The 27,485-nt window shown below is 46.9% G+C and overlaps 1 protein-coding gene and 1 long non-coding RNA gene across 4 annotated transcripts in view; one reads left to right on the forward strand and one right to left on the reverse strand.

Annotated features, from left to right (window-relative positions):
- Nucleotides 1-27,219, reverse strand: part of Nr4a3 (nuclear receptor subfamily 4 group A member 3) — a 41,103-nt gene extending 13,884 nt beyond the window's left edge. The window contains exons 1-7 of one of the 2 annotated variants that reach the window (XM_034501647.2): nt 26,632-27,219; nt 23,248-23,421; nt 20,084-21,045; nt 16,247-16,376; nt 15,586-15,758; nt 4,730-4,929; nt 1,278-1,456 (exon numbers count right to left, since the gene is read on the reverse strand). In XM_034501647.2, the coding sequence (XP_034357538.1) occupies nt 1,278-1,456; nt 4,730-4,929; nt 15,586-15,758; nt 16,247-16,376; nt 20,084-21,043 (1,642 nt within the window). In that variant the 5' untranslated portion in view covers nt 21,044-21,045; nt 23,248-23,421; nt 26,632-27,219. Of the gene's footprint in view, nt 1-1,277; nt 1,457-4,729; nt 4,930-15,585; nt 15,759-16,246; nt 16,377-20,083; nt 21,046-22,360; nt 22,430-23,247; nt 23,422-26,631 lie in introns of those variants that run through there. The other variant, XM_034501648.2, reaches the window with a different exon arrangement.
- Nucleotides 1,030-9,488, forward strand: LOC143442453 (uncharacterized). Of its 2 annotated transcripts, none has more exons than XR_013110685.1 (5): nt 1,030-1,228; nt 3,031-3,171; nt 4,701-4,936; nt 6,650-6,788; nt 7,487-9,488. It is a non-coding gene; the product is annotated as an uncharacterized LOC143442453 (long non-coding RNA). The 2 variants fall into 2 exon arrangements; XR_013110686.1 differs by having other exon boundaries at nt 3,044-3,171.
- Nucleotides 27,220-27,485: the final 266 nt, after the last annotated feature.

Below are 27,485 nucleotides of genomic sequence, written 5' to 3' on the forward strand. Positions count from 1 at the left end.
TAGATATCCAATATGAAGACGGTCTTAGGCAACCCCTGTGAAACGGTCATTTAACCCGCAAAAGGTTTTTGATCTACAGGTTGAGAACCACTGGCTTCTGCAAAGCAAGACTGTGTTAGAAAGGAGAGGCCAGCTTTGCTGAGGTGTATGATCAGTATCACCTATTTGGGAAATATTTCCTCTAGCCAGGAGCACATTCAGTCTGAAGTTGACTCTCAGCCAATCAGCCTAGTTGAGCTTGGGTCTGACCCAAGGGAGGAGGAATCTTCAGATCCAGTTAACCCCTTCTGGAGCTTGCACCTCAAGACACTTTCTCCCCAGGCTCACTGATATCACTGATGAAGATACAACTTATTAAGAAACTGCAAGGATGAAGGGTGAAGGGGGCCCAGAGTAGCACCTCCAGGGGACAGGGTCATGGACGTGTAATGAGAGCGTAGAGTAATAAAGAAACTGAGCACTTTTATATGTGTGTGTTTTCATGGTGTGTGTGTGTGTGTGTGTGTGTGTGTGTGTGTGTGCGTGCATCCTTGGGTATCTTATTTAGGAATACCCCCTACCCTTCTTGAGGCAAAGTCTCTCACTGGTTGGGAGCGCACCAGTTAGGTGAGACTGGCTAGCCAGTAAGCCCTCAGGGGCCATCCTGTTCTACCTCCTCAGTGTTGGGATCACGAGCTCATGCTAGCACACCTAGCAGTTTTCAATGTAGGTTCTGGGGATTGAATTCAGGTCCTCAGGCTTGCAAAGCAAGCCTTTCGCCACTTGAGCTATCTCCTCAAGTCTAGAAATGGAACAAACTATATACTTCTGGTTTTTTTTTTTTTTTTTTGAACTTTTAAAAAAGCCATGGAGTTGAGTCATTTTCACTTTTCGACAAATACCAATTTTCCCCGTTCTCTCTCAGTCAGGATTAGTAAAAGATGCTGTCTTCCATAGCTGTAGCTCTTTGATGCACTTTAGGTCTCTACGCAAGAACTGGGAAGAAGTCCATAGGAATGGCAGGCTGGTTAAAATGATCTTTCTGGAAACCTTTTCTAAAAATAGCCTTGAAGTAGCCAAGTGACCTGCTACAGGTTCCAGAGGAACCGGGCTCTAATAATAACTCCATAGCACCGATTCTCTCCCCTAGAAGCTCTGAAGAGTAAGTAGTGGACACATGCTTTCTTTGCTTAAAGCTGTCAAACTTGGTGGTCAGCTATAAAGAGGCGCAGAAGCTACCGGGTCACAGGTAAGAGGAAGAAGGCCAGAGTTGCCGGCTTTCGTTAGCTGGGGCTTACCTGTGATCATGCTCAGTGCTGACAGGCAGGCTAAGGCTTGGATATCAAGGTTCAGGCTCTGCAAATTTAAAGAAAAGTCTTTGATGGAGTCGAGCCACTCCCCAAATCCGCGAAGGCACTGAAGTCGGTGCAGGACAAGTCCGTTGCAGAACACAAACTTATCTTCAGCAGTGTTTGACCTGGGAGTGGGCAGAGGAGGGACAGACACATTACACAGGTCTTCTCAGTCTGGCTGACATGGTGTCATCCTAATTCATGGGTACTGACATCACACGGGGCAGCACTGGGAAGCTGTGTGCAGTACTGCCGTGAACGGAGGTGTGCTCCTGGGACTAGACAGCCTGCACCATCTTCTGTGTGAATGTCCTTGAGGAACATAGGCCAACACACCCATTTTCCTAGGGCTAGCATAGGCTATTGGCTTGTCTGGGATGGAATGTGGAGAAGCAAATTCTCAGAGAATGTCTAGTCCAGTGATTCTCAACCTGTGGGTGGTGACCCCTTTGAAGGTGGGTGTCCACAGGGGTCACCTAAGACCATCTACATATCAAATATTTACATAATAATTCATAATAGTAGCAAAGTTACAGTTATGAAAATAATTTTATGGTTGGGGGTCACCACAACAAGAGGAACTGTATTTAGGTGATACAGTATTAGGAAGGCTGAGAACCACTGGTCTAGGGGAAGCCCAGCACATGACGTCTGGCTGACTCATATCTATCACCATGTTAACTCAGCGTCGCTGTGATTATTGACAGAAGTCCGCCACAACAGCAGGCTTACTAGGTTCTCTTACAGGAGTGAGGAGCAGAATATAAAACCCTCAGGAGACACACCAACCATTGACTCCCCTGCCTTTCCGCACTCAGAATTGCATAACATTGCCCCACCCAGTTACATGGAGGCAAGGGTGGTACTGAAGTGAACAGGAGGTAGGAGACTGAAGCAGGGGATCCATCTATGCAACTTTTGGGAGGTTATTATTCATGTTAGGTATGACTTTTTGGTGATACATCCTGGCGGGGGGCAGCCTTATTACTGTAGGCAAACCCTCATATATGCTCCCATTAGTTAACCCAGTAAACACACTGGTTCATCATCCTGAGCTTGGGTAAAATCATTTCTTTGGCCTATTGTTGGTCCCCTATCTGGGGTGAATAGACCTCTGTTAGGAGGTCTCCTGAAGTAAAGTCATACAATGGCCTCTCTCTGCAGCAAATGGGAGAGTTCCCCTTGGGGCTTGCAGTCAAGGCTGCTCCCTTATTCCCTTAAATGCCAGAAGCTGATAAGGCCTGAGGCTAGACACTATAATTCCATTATGTAAACACAAAGCAACAAGTTTCTCCAAGTGCCAATCACAGAGTCAAAGGTGGCAGAATGTATTATCTCCTTGAACTTAAATAAGGGAGCTATAGAGGGCTGTTTCTAAATTTGCCGGTGTGTTCATAGCCATCCCCTTTCTTATAAAAGGAGCCCTGGAACCTCCATCCGACATGATGGCTTAGCAGTGTAACCTTGGGCACTCCTTTCATCTCTCTGGACTTCCTTTCTCTTATCTATGAAACAGGAATCTAATCATAATTTCCTAAGGTTGCAAAGGGAATTAAATAAAATGAAGGCTTTTGAAAGCCTGTGTGCATTCTAGCACACAGACTGATTCAGAGAGCACTAGGTGTAACTAATTCTCCATTTTGTGTGATCCTCGCTTTAAACTTGGCTTTTCCTTAGCTTTTAAATATCTTGCTCTGAGTTTCTCTCTCTAGGCCGATTGCATCCACAAGCCCGTGTCTACACTTCTGGATGAATAGCTCTATTCATTCCTTCAGTCAGACGGCAGTTACTGAGCACTAAGGATGAGAAGCTCCTGGACACAGGCACTGCAGAGAGCTTGGTGAGCTGTGGCGCCCACCTGCATGGAGCTTTCCCTCTGCTTAGTCCTTTGCACTCGCCTATGGTGACAGGCACCTCGCTATCAACTCTCATGTGCACTGCACTGGCATTGAATTAAGTGAAAACCAGGAACTCTAGCCACAAGCCCCCATCTCTCCTTCAGATCCTTCCACACAGGGGGGCAGACAAACAGAATATTTCCACTGAGTTTGAACATGGACTTCTAACCACTGGTTTCAGAATCAAGGGAACATGAATTACAGTGCAGTTTCCAGTATTATTCTATAGACTACTAGGTCAATGTGGCTGGGAACAAAGCACAGGGGCTACATTTTATGCGGGGGCTTCTGGTGTCACAATATGAAATTGGACCAGGTGGTAGAGAAGAGAAGGAGGGAAATGACAGTTTTTCTTATAACACCCAGTGAAGTACGGGTCTATCCCTGACATGTGTAGTTGAAATGACACAAGGGATATGGAATTAAATATGCCCCAGGTGAATAAAAACCAATATATATATATTTTTTAATCTTAAGAAAGGGACATGTGTGGAAAAGAGCTTAGGCCTGGATTCAAGCTATTTGGCTATTTGAAAAATCACTTCCTGTTGTGCGGGCATGGTGGTGCACATCTGGGTCCCAGCACTCAAGAGGTTGGACAGGGAAGATTCCAAGCTCAAGGTCCACTGTGAGTCTAAAGCTAAACTACCTAGTGAGACCTATTGATCCACAAGTATAGGTAGATAGATAAATGGATGGATAGATAGATAGATAGATAGATAGATAGATAGATAGATGGGATGGGATGGGATGGGTGGGTGGATGGATGGATAGATAGATAGATAGATAGATAGGCAAATAGGCAGATAGATAGAAGATAGAATTCACTTCCTCAGGGCTGGAGATGGCTCAGTGGTTAAGAGCACTGGTTGTTCTTCCAAAGGACCCTGGTTAAATTCCCAGCACCCACATGGCTGTTCACAACTGTCTGTAACTCTAGTTCCAGGGGTTATGACACCCTTACACAGGCATATGTGTACGCAAACACCAATGTACATAAAATAAAGATAAATTAAACAAAATAAAAATAATACACTTCCTCCTCGTGCTTGCTGCCACTCAACACTAAAGGGTGAACCAAATCTGTTGACCCGAGAGCTCAGCTGTGGAGCTTGCAGAGGCCCATTTGCAACAACCACTTGTGAAATAGAAACTCATAAGTTAAACCCAGTATTTCCACAAACACCTGCACCATGAGAACAGTCCTGGGGCCACAGACTTGAGGGACCATCAGATCCATCCCCTCTATTATTCATAGACCAGAGCTGGATTTCTAGTGAGGTAATGCTCTGCTCAGAGCCCTACAAGGTGTCTGCTCCTTTTAGATCCTAGAGTAAAACCCAGGGTCCTAGTGGCACCCTGCCCCCACTCCTCCCCCCACCCCAGTGCTTTCTGTTCCCCGATTCTCAGTGTTTGAATGTTTGACTGCATTTTATCTTTGCTTCTTGAACAAACTTCTCACTGTTATAAGTGAGGAGGCTGAGAGAAGATAGGACCTACCTGATGGAAAGTCTGAGAACAAACAGCTCCAAAAAGGCTGATTCTATAAGTAACGTCTGATCTTCTTTGGGGAGATCAGTGAATCCCGGGATCTTTTCTGCCCAGCTTCTGGACACATCAATGGAGGCCGTCAGGAGGTTGTAGAACTGCTGCACGTGCTCGGCATCTGTGCCTGCAGTGGCCTGGTCGGTGGGACAGTACTGGAAGGTAATGCACAGAGAGCAGCCTTACCCTGATTGCACGGGGATGGTGCCATCATTTAAGACTGGCTCTGCCTAGATGTCAATGCCTAAATCCTGGCCCCTTTAACAAACCACTAACATTCACAGCCTCATCTGATCCTGCAATGGCCCTGGGACATAAAATAAAATGACTTTATTGTTATTATCCAATAGATAGAAATCCCTTCAAGACCCATCAGTGAGATTGTTGAAGTCATCTAGGGAGCTTTATAAAGCGTCTCAGTTCTGCCTCTAGAAAGGTTAGTTTAAGTGGTTCAGAGTGGGGTCTGCCCACTGGGAACTTTAAAAGCTTCATAGATGATTCCACAGAGCATCCCATGGGACAAACCACTGTCCAAAGGGAAACCACTGTCCTAGGACCTTGGGTCTGAATAGGCCTTCTGGCTCAGTGGGTTCTGCCATAGCATAGTCATCTCCCAATAAGCTGCTCCCAATAAGGAGCCAGAGTAACATCAATCAGTAACAGCTAGTAATTGCTAGAAATGGCAGTCCCAGGTCACTCTGGGGGGGTAGGTCCAACAGGCTGCTTTTTATCAAAAAGGGTGGTTCTCATGTCCATTGATGTGTGAATCATACAATTAACTAATAAGAGAAATGACTGAGTTTTGCTCACTGTTGATGGATTTCTATGAGATAAAACTGGAAGTAGGCGTGCTGGGTTGGGGAGTTCCTCTGTGGCGGAGCCCAGACAGCCATATGCTACCAGACTTGGGGCTTTGTGGCTGCTTTGTATTAATCAAAATTAGAGAAAATTAAAAATTTAGTTTCTTATCACACTAGCCACATTTTAGGTGCTTAAAAGTTAGATGGGTGGGGTACATGCTCATCATTGAAGAAAGACGTACTAGATTGCACAGAGCTAGGAATTTGGGGTGGGATGGGCAGAAGGTAGGGAAGAAGAAGAAGACAGAGGAAAAGAAGGGGGGGGAGGAGAAGGAAAGGGAGAGGGAGGAGGTCTCCCCCAAGCTTTTGGCTATTCTGGTAAAGGCAGTTTTGCCTCTCCCAAAGGAGGCAACACCTCTTCTGTTTCAGGTAGGATGATCTAGGCAGCAAGATCGAGGGACAACAGCACAGAGACATGAGATAATCTGTGTGAACAGGTGTGAATAGGTGAGAATAAGTGCATCATTGCCTTCATGTTCACTGGAAAGAGTGAAGTTGTCTCCCCCCCCCAACCCCCCGATTCTCACCAGTCAGGGATTTTAACCCTTATTTTATAAGAAAACTGAAGCTCAAGAAAGCTATGAGACTTTCCCAAGTTACATAGCTGCCCACTGTAAGCTAGGGTTTAAAGTGTGTCTGAGATTTTAAGTCCTATGCCTCTTGACTTTATATTTTGAGACAGGGTCTTATTATGGGGCCATGGCTTGCCTGACTCTCATTACATATATCAGGTCTGCCCCAAACTTGTATTTCAGGCCTGCGTCAAACTTGCAGCCGTATCTTGCCTCTGCCTCCTGGGTGCTGAGACTACAGGCTGACTTTTAGTATCTTAGATGTTGGCTGGCAATGCAGCTTACTACTTACTTGGAACAACTGAGGCTCTGACCTTTAATCCTCAGCACCCTTGAACCGTTCCAAAAAGGTTTGATGATGCAAAGTATCAGACTCAGCCTATACACGTGAGGTAAGAGCATTATCATTAAGCTATATCTCCACCTGACTTTATTTCTTTCAGTGCAATAGGCAGGGTGGGTGCCTATGTTTGCCAGAAAGCCCAGACCTGATTGGAGGAGAAACAGCTGATGAGAAGCAGCCACTGACCAATAAGGCACTGCTGGAAAACCTCCCTTATGCTAGGAGATGAGACACTAAATGTAAGTGGGTCTTTTTTTTTTTCCCAGTTTTCCCCAAGAAGCAGTAAGACATAAAGATATAGACATCAAATGTTGAGCCCAGGGACTTTAACTTCAGTTTTATTTGGGCTCCTGATTTGTGAAATATTGTAGTGAGCCCAGTGTTCTCTTCTGTGGGCAAGGGATAATAACATTGTTAAAGGTCTGTTGTGATGGCCTTTCTATGGGAAGGGCTGAGATGTAGAGGGAGCTAAATAGCAGATGACACTGATGCCACTACCTCTCGCCTTCCCCATTTATCGATTAAGGACTATATTGCATTAAGCAGAAGCTTTCTGATTTTCACCTCAACCTTCCAAGATCTTGTAACATCAGGTCTAGTCCAAAGCCAGGCTTCCTTTGTTCCCAACCATGGCACAGTTTGCCTGGGATTATGAGTCCCCCCAGACAGTGAGTGGGTGGTGGCATGGGGCATGGGAACAAGTCTAGGAGAGGCAGGCAGCTCCCTTCCCAAGGACATTTGAAAATGCCATGAGACCCTGAGTGAGCCTGCTCTTTCTTTTTTAACACACACTCTCCTAACCAGAGGAGAGCTGAGCAAAGAGATTGGCTGTGCATCTCTAGAAAGAAAAAATCCCACAGTGGCTGCTCTGTACCTGTTGTCTCTGGCGCCTTGTAGATTAGCTAATTACTGATTCCCCTGCCGCTTGCATTCGAAGGTTCTAAATACTGCGAAGTCACACCAGTTAGGATGTTATGGCCTGGAATTTGACATCAGTCCAGCACGATTTCGTTTTTAAGTAGTGCGTTGCAATGAAGAAGATCGAAGGATGCAGCGTCCCCCTGGGAATAGGAGCTGCAGCTAACTGCTTTCCGCATTCACTTCCCCAAAACCAGCACTCACGGATCAACAACAGTTCTGCCTCTAGTATTTGCTCAGACTCCAGCAGAGCATGCACTCTTCACCAGGGTGCTCTGCAGGGATGAGCCCTGCTGGGCTTGCGGTCCATGCTTCCTGCACTGGTAAGAGCAGTCCCTGCCTGCCTGGGGTATGGTTTTTATTTTGACAGACCTCAGCAAGGAAAAAACTCAGCAGTCCCAGCTTGTCTGACTGCAGACCCTTTGGGATTCACCTGCAGTTATTCTTGTCCAAGCCCCAGAATTCTAGAGCCAAACTGAGTACAACCCGAGCCCAGTAACGGGTGGGTGGGCACCCAATAATATGGGTGTGTTCCTATGTATGAATCATATATGTTCCTCTGAACATAAAATTTAAAGAAACCCACCAAGGCTACCACATATTCTGCCTGGTCTAGCCTTTTAAACCTGGAAGTCAAAGAGCTGGCTCCCCAGCTCTGCCTCTTTACAGTCCCTACATCTCTGGGCAAGATAGAAACCCCCAAGGTATTTTTCATTGATTATTTCATTCAAACATAGACCAAATACAGAAAGACTTTTTAAAATGAACGTTTCTCTCTAATTCTGCTAATGTGTAATTCCAGCATATCAGGATACTTGATCCATCAGAATCTGGCTTTAGCACTAGTCAGAGATGGAGCATCAGTTTTATTGACAGCCAGGGCAGGATGGAGATTTCTACCAAGGCCCTAGAAGGAGAATGCGGAACTGCACTAACAGCAAACAGATATGATTTTAACCCAAACAGCCTGCACACTGCATTCAGCAGCAACTGTGAGGGTCAGGTTTCAGCAGTGGCCCAGGCCTATAACTTATTCAAGTAGAGAAAAGCACTCTGAAAAATTAGCCACGTGATGTTTTAATAGCAGAATGGAGCTGAATGTGTATTGCCCTTTCAGCCCTCGATAAACATGTGAACTAACCGAAGGAAATGGAATCCCGCCCTACCCCCCTTAGTATGTTATTTTTCTCTTGGCCTTTATATCACTACGGATGATAGATGTGATCATTATATGAGCCAAATTATTTGTACATAGTCTTGGGGTTTTGCACTTTAAAGAGGGTCATTTTAGAGCCACAGAGATGGAGATGTGCATTAAGCACTTGTCACACAACCATGAAGAACTTATATAAAACTCCCGTGGGCATGATGGCCACCCGTAATCCTCACCTACAAAGGCAGAGACAAGGGATTCCTGAAGCCAGCAGGCTACCTAGACTAGCTGGCACCAGGTTCACAAGAGACCCTGCCTCAATATGTGTGGAGGACAGTAATGAAGAAAGACTGCAGACCTCCGGACTTCACAAGACACATGTATGTTCCCCCCACACACATACACACATTCAAACACAAGTACATACCACACACACATACATACGGGAATAAGTAAAATAAATTTAAAGTGTTATTTTAAAAGTTGGTAACGAAGAAAGATCAGTGATGAATATGTTTTTCTCCCAACTTCCTTCTCTCTCTCTCTCTCTCTCTCTCTCTCTCTCTCTCTCTCTCTCTCTCTCTCGATTTGTCTGTGCCCCTCTCTCAGAAAAACTAAAAAAAAAAAAAAAAGTTTGGCGTCACTACAGGTCATGTTTTCAGTACCTTCTTTTCTCTTTCACTGGCATGTGAGCTCCATGAGGGCAGAGTTTTATCAGACCCACAATCCATGTGCCCCCTGCCCTATATATTTGTTAAGTGAATTGAGTGCTTCCTGGAAATTTTATAGTTCATCCTTTCTCATCCTTAAGATAAATTGGAACATTCAAAGTAAAGTTGAATTGTCATTATTAAACTGTATTGGTGGCTCTCGAACCTTACAATGCCAAATAATCATCTGAGGATCTTGTTAAAATAAAGATTCTTTCTGGTCTCCTTCTTTCAGTCCTGATTCAGTAGGTCTGGGTGTGACTCTGGGGGACCTGCATGTTAAAGCAAACATTGCCATTCTTTGTTGTGGAGGCAGTCTGAATACCACACTCAAGGAGATGCTGGCCTGGAGGCAGTCTGGGTACCACACTTAGGGAGATGCTGGCCTGGAGGCAGTCTGGGTACCACACTCAGGGAGATACTGGCCTGGAGACAGTCTGGGTACCACACTCAGGGAGATGCTGGCCTGGAGGCAGTCTGGGTACCACACTCAGGGAGATGCTGGCCTGGAGGAGTCTGGGTACCACACTCAGGGAGATACTGGCCTGGAGGCAGTCTGGGTAGCACACTCATGGTAGAACCATATGTAGCAGATTTAATGGTGGGAGGACTAGGGAATAAGAGCACTAGAAGAGATCACAGCAATGGTTTCTCTAGTCTCTTCACCGTTCAAACTGAGGGCCCTGGTGGAAGGAATTGTCTGATGCCACCCAGTGAATTAACTGAGAAATGTCTCCCTCCAAAGCGTCTTGAAACCAGCGTTTGCAGCCTTCATGCTGTGGTCTCTGTAAGTCTAGCATGTGCTGGCCATGTTGGGTCTTGGAGGCTATCTCATTAGCATTGAAGTGGCATTTGCTGGTGTCTGGTTTGATGTGAGCAATAGTTCTCGTAGCTGCAGTCTGTGGCTGCGCTAAGTGGCACTGATTACCAGAAAACATCCTAGCGTGCTGAAAATACTTGGAATGACCAACTAATGAGGACATTAAGTATATTTCCTCATTAGTAATTATGCAGGCACCGAAGCCAAGCCCCAGTATCTATATATACTTGTATTGCTAAATTAAAAGCAACTGTGGGGCAGGGAATAGCAGCTCCACGGGTAGAAACAAATCAAATGTGACATGTTTTGACTGCACTGATGTACAATGATCTGAGCTCATTTTTGAGGGAGAGAAGTTTGGCCCACAGGAGAAGTGAAGGTTCCAGAGCCAGGAATGCGTCACGGAGTTCAGGAGCGCTCATCCTGGCCTCTTAAAACATTCACTCCCTCTGTGACTTGGAACAAAACCCGTCCTTTTTCCACATTCGGGGAGAAGGGGGTTCACGCAGTTTCTACCTTTAAGGCACATATTCTGCTACATGGAGATTAAAAGGCACCGTCTGGCAGACACTTTCTTCTTTCTCTAGTGACCTGACCATTGGGGGAAGCAGTTAATAGGTTTATTGGCCAAATCAACTGTTAGACAGGGCAACTTGTCTAACATACCTTAAGCTATGAATGCATACTAAAATGTAAATATCAGTAATTGAGAGAGGGGTTGGGTAGCTGCTAATGTATAGGAAACAATGTTCCTTTGTATTTACTTCTAAACAAATTGATTTAAAAGGGATATAATGTTACCATGAACATGGTGATGAGGTATAAATACATATTCTGTTATTGTAGGTTTTTACGTAAGTTGTCATGAATTAGCTGGGATAGTATGATGACAGGGAAGCATGATCCATCCCCCTGAGTGATGGTTCGTATCTCGTCTCAGCCCTGCCACCAGCCTTAGACCACTGAATTATCCCTGCTGAGCCTTCATGTATTCCTCTTAAAACACAGGGGGTGCCCTAGATGATCTCAAGGTCATCCAGTGCTATGATTTTATAGTTAAAAAATCTTAGGGGGAAGGTATTAGACAAGTTTAATTTCAGGCAGTGACAATTTTTTTTTTAAAAGATTGACACCATAATTTCTGTGGTACAGAGATGAGGGTTTACATGAAAATGTTTAAGATGATGTCTGGCTCAAATTAGCCATTTTGTTTCATTCATTTAGAAAAGATTCCACCGCCACCCCTTATTTATTTATTTGTGTATATGTGAATGGGCATACCAGTGCTGTGGTATGGGGGTTGGTTTTCTCCATTTACCGTGGAGGTTCTGGGGATTGAACACAGGCCCTCAAGGTTGGCAGCAAAAGCATTTACTCGCTGAGCCATCTTGCCTGTTTCATTGATTTTGTGTTCTATGTGTCTGTATATGTGCATGCAAGGGTATATGCACATGCGTGTATACCTGTGTGGGTGGAGATCAGAGGTCAGCATCTGGTGACTTCCTTGTCACCTCTCCACCTTTAAATTTTTCTAATTATTTGAAAAAATATTAAATCTTTGAAAATGTCACATTGTTAATGCATTGTCTTAGTCAGTGTTCTATTGTTGTGAAGAGACACCATTACTAAGGCAACTCTTAAAAGAAAACTTTTAACTGGGGGCTTGCAATGACATGCTTCCTCCAGTAAGGCCCACTCATTCCTCGGACAAGTCCATGCCTTCTGATGCCTCTCAAGCAGTGCCACTCCCTGGCGGCTAAACATTCACACGATATGAGCCTATCAAGGCATCACTATCCAAACCACCACATGCATACAAGATATTTTGATCATATTCTCCCCCAACTCCTCTCCCTAATCCACTTTATTTTTGAGAAAGGGTCTTACATTGAACCTGGAGCTCAACCACTGGCTAGAACAGATGTCCAGCAAACCCCAGGGGATCCTGGGATACTGTCACCTCACCAGCTCTGGAATTTCAAGAGTTTGCTGCTATGCCTGGATTTTTATATGAATGTTGGAGATTTGAACTCAAGTCCTCATGCTGGTGTGGTATGCACTTAGACAACTCCCCAGCAGTAACTCTGATATTTTGATAGGTAACAAAGTCAATAGTTGTGTGTGTGTGTGTGTGTGTGTGTGTGTATTTATATACTCATTCTTGCATATTTCTGCATTTAAGTACTTAAATAAACCTCAGCATCATAAAATCTTAATTAAGATTTGGAAGAGACTTAATGTCAAAAGACAACTGTTCCCTCTGTGGAGAATCCTGTTATGGACTGTCTTTGACCACTCTTGCTTTGCTGACCTCACTCTGAGAGCAGTAGGTGTGGACCAGAGAACTTGTCCTTAAAGCAGGTTTGAAAGCATCCTTCCCCTCTCCACCATCTTCCTTCTCTAGATTTGCCAGGGGGAACAGAAGTAGTCTTTTTCTTTTTGATATAGGGAAAAGAGAGTGACCTAATTTTTACAATCCCCTTTCCTAAGTATCTTCTTTTTTTCCCCCTCCACCCATCTTTCACAAGTTTCCAGAAAGTGTCTCCATTCCCCTTAAATCTGGTCTTGGACTGGACTCAATCCTTGAAGTGGGATCTGAAAGGACAGAGTCCATGGGACCATATGGAATTAGATTCTGGTTGTGTACTTCCACTACCACAGCAGGTAATTTTGCACCACCCCCCTTGCACATACACATACTTCGTTGGATCATACTGAGTGTCTGTGGAATAAACTCTTGAATGAACCACTGACAAGCCAAGGCTCTCCCCTTTAAAAAAATCTAAATGTTGAGCTTCACATTTATTTTTGTTAACTTTCTTCGTGATGGTTTCAGCCCTTCCTGTTCCAACCTGTCGAGATCATTCTGAATGTTGATACTGACATCCATCATATTAGCGATCCCTCCCAGCTTTCTGTCATCTGCAAATGTGATCAGCATGCTCCTGTGTCTTCTTCCAAGTTTTTTGATGAAAGCTCACTGTATTTTTTTAAAAGTCTTTTTTAATTTAGTTGATTTTGGTCCAATTTTTGATAATTTTGTAGAGCTATCTAAATGCAGGAGAACCCAAGCGACGAAGTTCAACCTGATTCCAAAACAATGCAATTAAAACAAATATGCTTTGCAAAATTGAGCTAGGCCTCAAAGGTAGCATCAGTGCGACCCAGACTTTGGCATGGGCAATCTGCTATTTGGGGCAAAGCTAACAATTAAATTGGATAAATGTTTGTTGATGAGGGTGATGACTCCAGACTAACAGACTGAATGGTGCAGAGACAAGCAAACACACTGGATTGATTTTTTTTTCAATGTAGAGACATTTCCCAGCTGTGACAAGTCAACGTGCTAGGGAGACATTGCTGCTGCATGAAAATTAGGCCATAGACACTGATAACTAGATAGTTTGGGGGGACACAGTATCATTTGGGGGCAACTTTTCTTGACTGACCATCAGAAGTAACATCAAATGCTCTGCGATGATGACAGATTGTGGGCTATAACCTTAGCCAAGGCAGTTACTATAAGCTTCATTACTGCAGATGAATTGCAGAGGAAGAGGTGGGGTGCTTTGGGGAGGAGAATCTTTCTGTGCAAAACTCTTGTGGCTCCCACCCTCACTGCAGCCAGAGAGTCAGTGAAGTGCCACTCCTAATATGACCTCTGATAGTTGTTTTATACCTGACCTTGGGCTACTCAATTCTTTCACCTCTCTCTGTTTTGATTTTCTTGTTGGGCCGCTGGGATAATACTACCTATATTAATGGCATTGCTACATGGTATCAACTGCACAGTGCCTATACTTGTTAGCATATTTGATAAATGTCCAGAGTGAAAAGTTTGGTTGGGGTAACGATACACCGGGTCCTATGCTTAAGTTTTGACAAATGCCATCATATTTACTCTTCACCAACAATCCCAGGAAGCAGATAATATTATCAAATAACAAAGATGAAGAAATTCAGGCATTAAACATAATCAGTTTCTCAAGGTCACCCAGCTAGTAAATGCTGGCATTGGGATTTTCATCTAGACTTGCCTGCTTTCAAAGCCTGAACCCTTAGTGAACTATTCTGTTCTACGATTTGAGACTTGACTTTCATCAAGAGATGCTACTTTACAATCAGAGTAAGAGTCCTCAACCTTTGATGCTAAGGATCTACCATGCTACTTATAGGGAGTCTTGTGATAAGGTGTAGGGAGGGCCTAGATTGATGGCAGGGAGGGAGCAAGAAGATCTCAGTGGGTACACCCAGCATTTCAGTCAACATTGGAACTATTCTTTGCCAGGCATTCACCCAGATGCTGGAAATGCTGAATTAGCCATGGGGAAGGAAATCAGATCAGCCAGTAGGAGACCCCCCCCCAAAAAAAACCACCATCTCTCTTTGTGTTTCTAAGCATGCTTGTTTTCAAATGGAAGTGATCCATGCCCCTTAGAGCTCATAGTCGGTTCAAGGGTGCAAAGAGACAGTGTGACACAAGGTTTAACAAGAGGAATTATTCTGTAATGAGGATAAGTTTTTCCTTCTCTTCCATCTGTAATAAGACTGTATTTTACTAGAACTCGGTTTTTCAAAATTCTATAAAAATGGCCTATCATAATGTTTGTAACTTTTCTCAAAAATCTTTGAAAGCCCTTCCCAGTGCCATTCATAATTAGGGAAATTAACAGACTTCATACTGGTGAGATTTTTTTTTTTTTACACAATGTCCTATGTGAAATTAAAATGTTGATATGTTTTGGTTGACTGAAATAACAACACTGGTAATCATTTATGTTTTTCAAATATGGTTTTGTCATCCTTGTGTGACTGATGCTCAAAACCCTCCTCTGGTGTTAAATATGGTAATCATTTCCACTGCAGGGAGGAGAGAGTCAAGGGTAGGAGCCAGGTGACACAAGTAGGAAACAGAAATGGCAGTGTTCCCTCCCTCCCAGTCCTCCTGATGCCTCTTACACTAAAGCCAGGTCTTACTCCTCCCCAGGGTCTAACCCCCACCCCACCTCACCCATAAATAAGCAGCAAGTTAATTAGTGAGGCTGCAACTTAAGAATAACTTGGGGCTCACTAAGAGAGTCTGTCTGATCACAAGGTGAGAAACACAGTAGTCACAATTTCTAAAGCATCAAGAAAGAAGAGAAACCCTACAAATTGCAGTTCACCTGTGAAGCTTTTCATTGGCACCACCAGAAATCCTGCAACCACAGGTGTGACAGGTGTAGCCCTGTCAGGGTTACTTATTAAGGCATTTAGAGATTCAATAAAGTGAAAGTTATTTGGTATAGTGAATGCACTCATTGCTAAATGAAATTGGGAAGTATAAGGTAGAAAACTGACTAGAACAGTGCCAGGCACAGTCATTCAACCAACTCTTATTGCTATTATCATGAATGAAAAATCATAATCTACTCAAAAGCGTTCATAGAACTTACTCTGGAATAATCAAGATCTCTGGGTGTTGCGTCTGTTAAAGCTCGGACGAGGGCATTCATCATACAGATCGGAGGAGATGGCGGGGAGGGCTGCGAGGGCTCCTGTTGTAGTGGGCTCTTTGGTTTGGAAGGCAGGCGACCTCTCCTCCCTTTCAGACTATCTGTACGCACAACTGATGAGATACAGAGAGGGGAAAAACAAACCACTGTTTAAAGATCACATTTGGAATAGGCATAAATCATGAAGAGGAATTCAAACACATTAGAGCCTGGCAATGACGAACGAGAGCCCCCATTTCAAAGCAGTGTTACGTTTGCAATGATGCTCAACAGTGACTGAGTGAGCGTTGACATCACCAGGGAAAAGAAAAGCTATCCCACACTCACATTTGGCGACAAGGTAGCTCTGAAAAATCTTCTCAAATAGAACAATGGTTTTTTTTTTTTGTTTGTTTTTTTTTTTTTTATAAAATTGATTTTTGAGAAATTAGAATAACCAGTCCTCAATGTGACTTTAGTGCAAATATACATACCATTAAAAAAAGAAAACGATTGAAAGAAAGAAACACTAGGAAAATGTGATGCCTCAATGTAAATATTAGCAGATTTCACTGTCTGAGGGTAAGTATTAGCAAGCTGGATGAAAAGCACACGCTCTTACCTTCCTTAACCATCCCGACACTGAGACACTTTTGAAATCTGCAGTACTGACATCGATTTCGGCGTCTCTTGTCTACTGGGCAGTTTTTATTTGCCAGGCAAACATATTTTGCATTTTTCTGCACAGTTCTCTGAGAAAATATAACACAGAGATAGTCAACTAATAGTTTCTGGAAAGAGGCAAGACCTGACAAGATGTATTTTAATTACAACGTGAAAAGCGACAGTGCAATTTGTATAATTAGATAAATTTAATTTCCTAACACGCTAGCCTGCAGGAGAAACAATTTTATTAGTGTTCCTGGCTGACAGTGAAAATCATCTTGGGTTGTTCCGAAGCGAGTCTCAGGAGGCACCCAACTCTGAATGATAAAATCATATCTGAAATTACCAGGTCAACATATCGTACCTTGGAGGATTAGATCATCTCCACTTTTAATATCCCCTTGGGAACAATTTTCTCCTTGTTCTACCCCCCTGATTATCACTGACCTTATTAAAATAAAATCAGAATTATCTGGGCTGTACTATGTATGGTATCACTATTGTATGCCAGATATCACAGCTGGGTTTGTTACTCAATAGAGCTGAAACCATACACAGTAGAATCTGAGTTTGTCTTATTAAAAACATATAGGAAATAATATTTTCATTCTAAGACATATAGGAAATTGTGCTTTAATTAAAAAATAAATTCATGTCATTGTACTACTTGGTTTGTTTTATCATATATAATATATATATATATATATATATATATATATATATATATAATATATATCTCGAACAGTCCATTTCTGACTTTGAAAAGCACATTCTTAAAGTTGGGTAGAAAAATCACTGTCATATTCAAGAAAGAAAACCCAAAGCCAATTAAGAATAAGAGAAATAAATAAATATGAAAGCCATATACACCCCGGGATTTCATAAATGACTATTATTTCAGACACCAAAAAGAACCACATTCTCAAAAACACATCATAAAACTTGATGTTGAAGATAAAAATAACATCACTTTTTTTTTTAATCACATAGGATTTTTGAAATAACACATGGGGCAATAATTAAACATCTCATGCTCCAGATGTAAAATAATGCTTAAAAAGCCACGAAAACAAACCTTTGTGCAAATGGTTGTATTTTATCCATTAGGATGAAGTGTTCCAAAGGACCAGAATCTATACAACTCTACCCAGAGCAGAACACTGGAATGTATTTGGGAAGCATGGGGTATGTTTTAAAAGAAGTTTAGGTAAGCTGTGCTTGGGTTCAAAATTCTAGTTTCACTTGTGGCTTTTATTCTCCACTCTTCTTATTTCCCAGGGATTCAGTTTTACCCTGTCGTGTGTTCATTTCACCTAAGGGAATGAATGGTTATACCTATGACAAAGCCAATCCATGTCAAGTCTAAGGCCCAGCTGCTGCATCTGAGTTTTCAGCACCTCCATTCTCAGTGGTCTGGACTGATACCAGCCTGCGAATGAAGCTCTCTTTCACAGAACATGCCCGTACTCTCTAGTACCCTTTCTTGCTATTATCCCCAAGTCACTGTGCCGATCTAAGTGCCCGTGGCATTTTGCTGGAGGTCTACATTTCCCCCAACAGCCCGAAGCCGTCTCCACACTAGTGTGTGTCTGCACAGTGTAAGGACAGAGAGATCGTTACAGTTCAATCACCGAATTCCCATCATTAACTGCACTTCATGTCACATTTTTAAAGAATTCAATTTAATGGTAGAAAGCCACTGTGTAAATCCAGTTCCAGTTCCTTTAATTAACAGATCCATGGGGGTGGTCCTACCCTGGCCTGCCCCCACCCTTTCAAGTATAGATTTGTTTTCAAGGGATTGCTGAAGAAAAGGGAAGCGTGCATTCCTAGCTGGGATGTTACACTCCCGTGTGGTGCTAAGTTCTCAGTGTTTAGGGATGGTTCTGCTCTGGAGTCTATTCATCTCTTTCCGGAATGTCTTTCTTTTCTGCCTTCCTGCTGACTGTTTATCACCCTTCAGCATTTCCACCAAAATGTTGTAAAACTCAAACCCCCTAAAGGAATGTAGTCATGTGGGGAATGTTGAGTAACAGGAGGAAGGGGAGAATGGAAGAAAAAGGGGGAAGCTAGGGTCTGAGACTAGCTCAGTGGTAGAGCACCAGCCTAGCAAGCACAAAGCCCCAGATTCAGCCCCCAACACTGAGGGGGAAAACAAAAAGGCTAACCTAAATAAATGGCTTATTAAAAGGAAGTTCTGCCCTTAAAACATCACAGACGTATGTATCTGTGGGGCCTTTCCCATGGCAACATCTTTATCCAAGCATCCTTTCATTTACCTAGAGAATTCAGTGAGTGATGTGATAACCATTGTCATGTGACAACCAGATGCCTGTTGGCTTCTATGTCTAGCCACAAACAGGTGCATGGTCATAAATGAAGACCTAGTCTTCATTCGATACTTATTGTTTTGTGACTAAAAGACAAGGAATCGCTCTTGTATGCTGATACCTTATTTAGTACAGCCTTTCTTTGTGTTTGATCTATTGGTTGAGGAACTAAGATCTAGAAAGAAGGCCTATGTCCAATGTTATAAACAGAGAGATGACAAGTCAGGATTCCTGTTAGAATCTTCCAACACTGATTCCGGCTCCTAAATATACACTCTCTTTGCCTCCCAAATCCTTGTCTCCCAATCAGCCTCCCACTTCACCTATGTCATTCGAGTGGGTCTGTTAGTGCCTGAAGTATCAGTAGGTTAGGGTATAAAGAGAATGACACAGAAATGTCTGGAACCATCTGAGACTCACTGACAACAGAAAGATCAGCAAGAGTAAGAAAGCTGAGCCCCCACCCCCCACTACTCCCCATATATGGGGAGGAACACCATTAAACTCCAGAGTCAAGAGAAGCCAGTTGTCCCTTATCCCATATGCAAGCCACATCACTGCACAAGCCCGACCACAGGATACTTCTCCAGGGTTTGGTTTCTTTGCTAATATGGGGGAAGCCAATGATACGCTCACAGAAAAATACTCCACTGTGAGAGAATGATCATCGTGGGCACTGGGTGTGCACAAATGCAGGGAGTTAAGCGTCCCTTAGAGGACAGGGTGGATTGGAAAGGCCTGAGTTCTACCTTCTGCCCTTCTATGGACTAAACTGTTCCAAGCTGCCTCTAGCCAGCTGCCTTACCCCTCGATACTGCCACCGCAGAGCATCTTGGGAGCACAGGGCTTTTGAGTTGACCTCCTGTCTCCACCTCACTGTCTGAGTGTGAGTTCTGTGGCAGTTGAATGACCTCTCTGAACCTCCATTTTCTCCTCTAAGGAACAACGATAATTATCGAGTTTCAAAGCACACTGAATCAAAACATCCAGTGAATAACCAAAATTCAATCTTAAATCTGGTTCTTCCTGTTAAGACTGAGACACAAATGCCCAGGTCTGCCATGTAAGTGCTGTTTTCTCACACTCTGGGTGGACAGCGAAGGGGTGATGATGTTTGGACATTGTGGAAGTTTAGATCCTTTTTGAGAATCTGCAGAAACCTCTGTTTAGAAACAAACAAACAAACAAACAAACAAAAACAAAACCCCTCAGGAGGCAATGTCAGGACAGTAGGTTGATGCAGGCCCTTCAAGTGCATGGACAGCTAATGCGGGAACTTCGAGTTTAAACACCCTGGGAAAGATGGATCTGAAGGTCTAGGCCTAGGAATCGGAATTCATAGTGTGTGGGATTATAGCTTTCACACTGGCAAGGGCAGGGACTCCAGCTACACCCACTTAGATGCCTCAGCAAGGGGTCTGACTGCAGAGCGGAGGAAGTACCTGGAGGAGGAATGCTCTCACCTTGAAGAAGCCCTTGCAGCCCTCGCAGGTGCGGACTCCATAGTGCTGGCAGGCAGCATTGTCCCCGCACACTGCACACGTGCCCTCGCCGGATGATGAGCTCCTATTGGGTGGCGACGGTAGGCTGGGGCTCTCTCCCAGCAGGCTGGATGCCGTAGGGGAGGCTGTGAGGCCCAGCGGAGGGAAGGTCAGCGTGGCCGTCCTCTTGGCCAGCGGGAGCCCGTACGGGTGGCCCTCGAGCGCAGCGGCTTGGCTGCCCGCGGCTGCCGCGGCTCCCAGGGGCAAACTGAGCGCAGCTGCGGCCGTGGGGTCATAGCCGAGGTGGTGGCCGCCGGCTGGGCTGGGCGCGGGAGGGTGTGGCGGTGAGGGCTTGAAGAAGATCGGGAAGCGCGCAGCAGCGGCCATTGGGGGCACCGCCTTCATCTGCGGGTCCAGCAGCGGTCCCGGAGCGATGCAGCCAGGCGCAGAGGGCAGCTCGTCGTCCCACAGCGCCCCCGCCTGCGGGGGGAAGCCTGGAGTGGTCGGAGTGGACGGCGGAGACTGCTTGAAGTACATGGAGGTGCTGGGCAGTACCTCGTCCTCCGGGCCGGAGGGAGGAGGAATGGACGGCTGCTGCTGCTGCTGGTGGTGGTGGTGATGATGGTGGTGATGGTGATGGTGGTGGTGGTAGCCATGCTCGCGGCTCTCTTCCATCTTGATCAAAGGCCGAGGCCCGGAAGGCGGCATTTGGTACAGGCAGGAGGGCTTGAGTTCGCAGCTGCTGGGGTAGCCCTCCATGAAAGTACTGAAGCTGGGCAAGGACGTCGTGGCGGTGGCCATGATCCCCGTGCTACCGAGGTCCATGGTCAGCTTGGCGTAGTCGGGGTTCATGATTTCTGTGGTGTATTCCGAGCCATAAGTCTGCGTGGCGTAAGTGGACCCCGGAGGCGAAGGGCTATATTGGGCTTGCACGCAGGGCATATCTGCAGGGACAGAGAAAAGGGCTCAGAAGCCAGTTGACACTCCATCGCCAGCTGGAGCCACCACTGCTCTTGAATCAGGAAACAAGAGAAAGTGGCATCCTCTCCCACCTGCTGGCAAAGACTGAATGTCCCTAGCTTACTTCTTTCCTCACTGGGGAGACAGCTGAGTCCCTGACTGACAAAGGGGCCCCAGGGGGGATAAAAATGGACTCCCTGGGGATGGTTACACCAATCTTCCCTCCCTTGCTCTGTTCATCAAATCTGGATATAGATAGTTTCCCTCACAAGCCCAGGTCATTTTTAAAAAATTAGTTTAAGTCCTAAGCAACAACAACAACCCCCTCCCTGCCAAAAAAAAAAAAAAAAACCTGAAACAAAACAAAACAACAACAACCAACAGCAACAAGAAAAACATTGCAGTGGTCTCCCTAGCCACAGGAAAGGCCAAGAAGGAAATGTCTTGTTAATTAATTTGGAGAGGAGGCCATTGGTCCCCCCAAGACATACACATGTTGGTCTGTAACCTTGTGAGTTAGTGAAAAAAAAAGATGTCCTGTGTGGGACAAGGGAGGCAGTGACATGCTAACATTTTATGAGTGCCAACTAAGGCTGCCCACACAAGTTGTGGTCTCTGCTTCCCACCCACTCCTCCAAACAGGATTAGCAGCCTGCACAAACTGGACCCCTACTGATGACTTCAGCCAGCTTAAGTGGTGAGGTGGGCATGTAGGCCCAGGAAATGGACTGGGGGAGTTGATGCCATCTGCAAAGAAAAAGATCAGCTGTAACAGCACACCCACCAAACCTGCTCTCTCCTATACACTGTGTGTGTGCACGCTCGGATGCAGAGATGTATACACTGCCCAATTCTGACTAATAGGCTACTCTGACCTAGTAAGATTAGAGCCATTTTATAACAACAGCTAACAGCTCTTCTAACAGGCACATTAGTCTAGGTACTTTCTCATGGGGGGGGGGTGGGGGAGAAGAGAAGAAAGCAATTTCAAAACAGATGTACTCTCTCTGCCAGTTTGCCTAGGCTGGACCCCCAAAGCAACTGGTCTAGGGTAGGGGTGTTTGCTATATTCACAGAGGTTGAGGTAGGCGAGAAGGCCCTGAGAGTTGTGGATGGCTTTTCTAATCATTTTCCTTTTTTATGGCTAAGTCAAAGGGGTAACAAGGGGAGTTTCTGGTGGTTGGTTTTTCCGAGTCAAAGGAAACCCAGGTGCTTCACTTCTTCTTGGAGGGTGTGGTGTGAAGGTGTGATTAGCAGAAAAGTGGGTGCTTCACATTTCCCTTGACATCTTTCTCTTACCCACATTTCCAAAGCTGATTGAGTCATGGGTGTATGGGATGAGCTCTTGGCGTGAAAAGGGGTGCTGAGGGCCTGTTGGAAGAAGCAGTGTTGAGGAGTGGACAGTTCATGCCTGCCTTCTCAAGTGAGGCCTCCTGAGCTAGCATGGAGTTAAAGGGTTTCTTATCTTGGTGTCTAGTTCTTAGGATGAAATGGAAGCTGTTTCAAAGAAGGTGCACATAGCCTGGCCCTTTCATTTCCCCTCTCCTTTGCATCTCTCAGAATCCCTCAGAATCACCTGCCATTCTGTCCTCCCCCTATTGCTCTTTGTCTTTCTGAAGTCTCCAGCAGGAGAGTGGCTGTATCTGTGTATCTTTTGTGCCCACCCAGGCCCGCCTCTTCTTAAACCTTTACCAAATTTGTAAAGAGGCCATGCAAACCAAATCTGAGGCCTTCACCTTTACTTCTCGGTTTGTAGCTCTCACGGCTTTCTTTCCCTTCCCTCTGAGCCTCAACCACCCAAACTCCTGCATCACAAATCATTTGGGTTTTAGATCAATAAAAATGTTCCCTATCTCCCCGACTGATCCCTTAAGTGAGTATATTGGATATAAAAGGACAAAAATAAAGCCATTAAAAACATAACATATCCTGATTGCTTGGAGTATTTGCTTTTCTTCTTCGGAGACATACTTTTGAGAAATGCTTCCTATAAACTCTCTGCTCTGCTTGGTAACAACAGGGTGTGGTATACAGTGGAGCTCCGTGCCAGGAAGCCACCTGTGCTGTGAAATGTAGGGCCAGCAGCCCTGCATGTTGGTACTGGGCAGGTTGACCAGACTGCCCGCTGGTTGTTGGTTTCTCCACCCATTTCCCTTGCTTGGGAGAAATAAGGGCTTCAGACCTACCTGGAGGGTATCTTGCGCGCTGAATGGTGGGGCTGGGGGTCTCTCCAGCGGAGGCTGAGAGTGTAGGAGGCGGGGACGTCGGGATAGGCGAAGCAGCCGCTGTGCTGGCCCGCTCTGCTGAGGGTCCAGGCTCAGCACCCGGGCTTGTCGGGCTGCGCTCTCCCGCAGTAGGCTCTGCAGGCACCGAGAGAGGGGATAGAGATTGTGGTTAAGGCTAAGCTGGGTCATCTTTCCCAGGGCTGGGTGAATGGGGTGGGGGTGGGGGACCTGTAGAAACGCTAGATGATTACAAAGAATTGTCATAAGATTAAGTGAAAGTGCTTAGGGCTCACGGAGCCACTGGGCAAGAAGCATCACATTGTCCTAGGAAGCTAAGGGAAGGTTGCCGGCACCAAGTGAGCTCACAGCCCTTTCTTTTGTGGTACACGATCTGATGCTAAAATCCTCGCATGGTCGTCGCCAAGAAATTGATATTTTCTACATCCACTGTTGGTTCCCAGCTTGCGAAGTCAGGAAGACCGAAGTAATGGGGGACACTTGAGGAACGAATATAAGCCCGAATTTGGTGGCGTCAGTGAATATACTGAAGAAAATAGCTATTTTTCAACTCCGACGGCCCCCACACCTCAAACACAAATTTTCCACGCCGCGTAGGAAATGCACACGGTCCGGAACGAATGCATGAATGCCCGGAGGAATTAAGAAAGTCTGCGCTTTTCATTCTAAATGCTAATGGAGCTTCCCTTCTATTAGTCGCGAGTTTCGAGGGCCAGGGGTCAAGCAAACAAAAGGGCACAGAGGAAAGGCCTGTGCTGGGAGCCGCGCTCGGGCAGACAGCTTTGGCTGCGGCTGCGACGGACCCAGGGAGGTCCCCTGTACTCAGCGGGCGGTGTCCCTGAGGGTGGGCAGCTTCAAGGCTCCAGGCCACCCGGTGGCTCAGAGGGGGTACATTCCGGAGGGCGCCCAGAGCGGCTCCCGGGCGAAAGTCCCGGTGCACAGCCTAGTGAAACTTTGAAGTTGGAAGCGCAGCTTGACTGGCAGGGAGGAGGGCTTCAGCTGCCCCTAACTCCGGCTTATAGCGCCCCCTTTGTTCGGGGTGGGCACACCTCAAAGGTTAGGAACATGCCCCCTCCTCCCTGGAGGGGAACCCAACCCCCAAACTAACCAAAAGATCTCTGGTGAAAGCTGGAGTCAAGGGTGGGGTAAGTTTCATCTCCTGTCACTCCCGCGCCCAGAGTTTGCTTGTAGAGAGAAAGAGGCTCGGGTTCCCCAGGTCTAGGAAATTCTCGATGGCCAGGAAATGGGGGATTCCCTTGCCATCCCCAACCCGAGGTACTCCGACGGAAACCTTGCGCTCGCTGAAGCGTTGGCACGAGTGGATCTTTCCACAGCTGTAGCATGTGCTTCTCGTCCTCCCCCTCTCGCATCTTCAAAGGAGGGGGGGTCTTCCAGCAACCCCATCCCCTATTCTACTGGGTTTCCTAGCCCCACTCTCTCTGGGAGCCTTTCAAGAGTAGTCTTTCTCTAAGGGGAGGCCTCTGAACTCGGGTGGGCCGGGGTCGCGCCTCCCTAGGGAAGGGGTTCCTTTCAGAGGCCGGCACACCGCCCATCGTACAGCCCAGCCCAGCACCCCATCGCTCTCTCCGCTCCCCCGATCGGCCGGTTTCCTAGGTAAAGCCTCTGCGCCTGGAAACACGTTCTGTCGCTCCGGCTCGTGGCCGCTGGGGCCGGGAGCACAGAGCCTCGGGGTTGTAAATTAGGAAGAAATAACTACCTCTGTCAAAGCCCCTTTCTTTCTCCGGGGCAGACGAAGGGAACACCCCCGTGTTCCTCTCCCCGTGGTGAAGTGTGTGGAGGAAACCGTGAAACACACCATTGTGACCCGGGCTCCTCCGCGGAGTTTCCAATCGGGGAGCGGGGGCGGAGGCTGGGCGGGGGCAAGAGAGGTGGAGGAGAGACCGGCAGAAAGGGAAAGACAGAGATTCTCAGAAAGACGGAGGGAGCTGAGACAAACCCCGGGGGAGAATTTCTGTGAGCGAGCGCTGGGTCCGGGATTTGGGGTGGGGGGTGCCTGTGGAGGGAGGGAGTGGTGGCCCCCGGCAGTCTTTGGCGTTCACGTTACGCCTATCTTGCTGGATTAAAACAACTCCAATAAAGTAATTTCATTCATTGTGTTCAGTATGCGCGTTGGGCAGCTTTTCTTTCTCCAACTTGGTTCTATAAGAAACATTTCCCGATTGTTGGAAAAGGATCTCCAGAATTGGAATACCCAAGGAATGGCTGAACCGAACCCTGTAACCTCTCTTCCAGCACTCCAAGGCCCTAGGTTGAGCAGCTCGAGAGTACTAATGACCACACTCCCCGTGGCCCTTCCCTCAGGAGAACCCCGGCACATAAACAAAAGGCCACCTCCAAGAACGTTCTTGGAAATCAAGGGACCAATGATCATGAGCTCCCTCATGACTGCCGGAAGCCTCCAACAGGTTCGAGAGGTGCCTTTGAAAGCCAGTCTCCGCTGGCTGCACTTTGCTGCTCAGCTCTCCTTTTTCATCATCGAGAACTTTCCTTCCTACTAAGAATAAAGCACCCTCCGAACTTCTCCGAAAGCGCATTGAAAAGTAACACAAGCCTTTCCCACACCAGCCAAGGCCTGGAGAAGAGGGACGCCGTCCCCACGCGTGTCGGGGCGCGAGAGTCGTCAATTACACCCGATTACCTCCGTGGGGAAAAGTGTAAACCAGCAAGTCGGCGACGCCAGGCAGACGTGCCTAGTGCAGCCCCGGGCTCATTTCAATACAATAAGCCGCATTCCTACAATTACACCCTCTTCGCTGAGCTCCTCCAGCGCCTCTGCAAACTCCGGCCGCTGCTGCCCAGGCACTGTCCCCCCTAAGCTTTCTCCCAGACAACCAGCTCCGTTTCACCATTAGACACATTAACTCGGACCCACCAGAGTCCCTATTTTCAATCCCACTTAAAAGGCAGGAAAATTACTGCCGTTCATCACCGGGGCTCCAACTCTCTGCCGCCGCCGCCGCCGCCGCTGCCGCCGAGAGCATCATTACCATGACAACTAGAGCCGAAATACCCTGAATTACAACGCTGGAGCAGCTACAGCACAAATCCAGGTCCTCCTCTTTGTTAGAGGCTTTTCGCCTCTTTGGGTGGGGAGAGGAATCTCACAAGCTCCAGAGTCCCTGAGGACCAGCTACAGGGGAAAAGTTTCCGATTGGAACCCACCGGTCTCTTGGCGAGCAAAGCCTGAGAGTGGAGGCGGCGGGAGGGGAGCACCCCACATTAAAAGTTGTCAATTTCAGGAGCGACGCTTCCCAGCGCGCCAACTTTTAAGCAAGTCCCCATATTAACTGGGCATATCGTACGTACTTGGGTGCTGTGGCGGTTCCGTCTTTAGAGCGAGTTTCTAGATTGCGACCCCGAAATCTGGATTGGGGGAGAATCACAGCTGCTGTCCCGGAAGGGCTGCGGTGCACAAACCCAGCGGCTCCCAGAGGCGGTGAGCGGCTGGCGGGGGATGCTGCGATCCCAACTCATGGGAGAGCGCCGCCGAGAGGTTCCGCTGGCGTCCAGTCTCCGACTGCGACCAGGGGGTAGGATGTCGCCACGTTTCCCACCTCCACGGACACTGCCGGCTCTGTCAGCGTTGCAAAGTGAGCCCTGGAGGGGCGTCCGGCTGCGGCGCGGCGCGGCGCGACAGGGGCGAAGGCGCCGGGCGAGAGGGGTGTGAGCGCGCGGGAGAGAGTGGAGTGTGTGTGCGGAGCGTGTGAGCGCGCGTGTGTCTGTGTGTGCAAGTGAAGGAGCGGGTGTGAGCGTGTCTGTGTATGGGGAGCGGAGGAGGAGCAGGCGCTGGAGGGGTGGGGGGCGGGAGGCAGGAGACTCGGCTCTCCCGGCTGCGCGTTCGCTCGCTCTCTCGGCACGTCATTTATGCCACAGGAGCCCTAGCGGCCTCTCCATAGAGTGCCTGGAATGCGAGACGTCAATGTGACGCCATGGGACGCTACGTCACCCTCCTCCTCCCTCCCCTGGCCCAGCCGGTTCCGCGTGTGCGAGGGTGTGTGTGTGTGTGTGTGTGTGTGTGTGTGTGTGTGCGCGCGCGCGCGTGCGCGTTCCCCGGCCATTCTCACGGCCGCACAATGGAAACCGCGGGGAGTTGCCGACCCCAGCCCTGAGGCTTCTCAGATTGGCGCTGCCAATCCCTCTGCACCCGAGCCGCTTGCCAG

This window comes from Arvicanthis niloticus, chromosome 5 (assembly GCF_011762505.2).
Source record: "Arvicanthis niloticus isolate mArvNil1 chromosome 5, mArvNil1.pat.X, whole genome shotgun sequence".
In the NCBI taxonomy this organism is placed as follows: Eukaryota; Metazoa; Chordata; class Mammalia; order Rodentia; family Muridae; genus Arvicanthis; species Arvicanthis niloticus.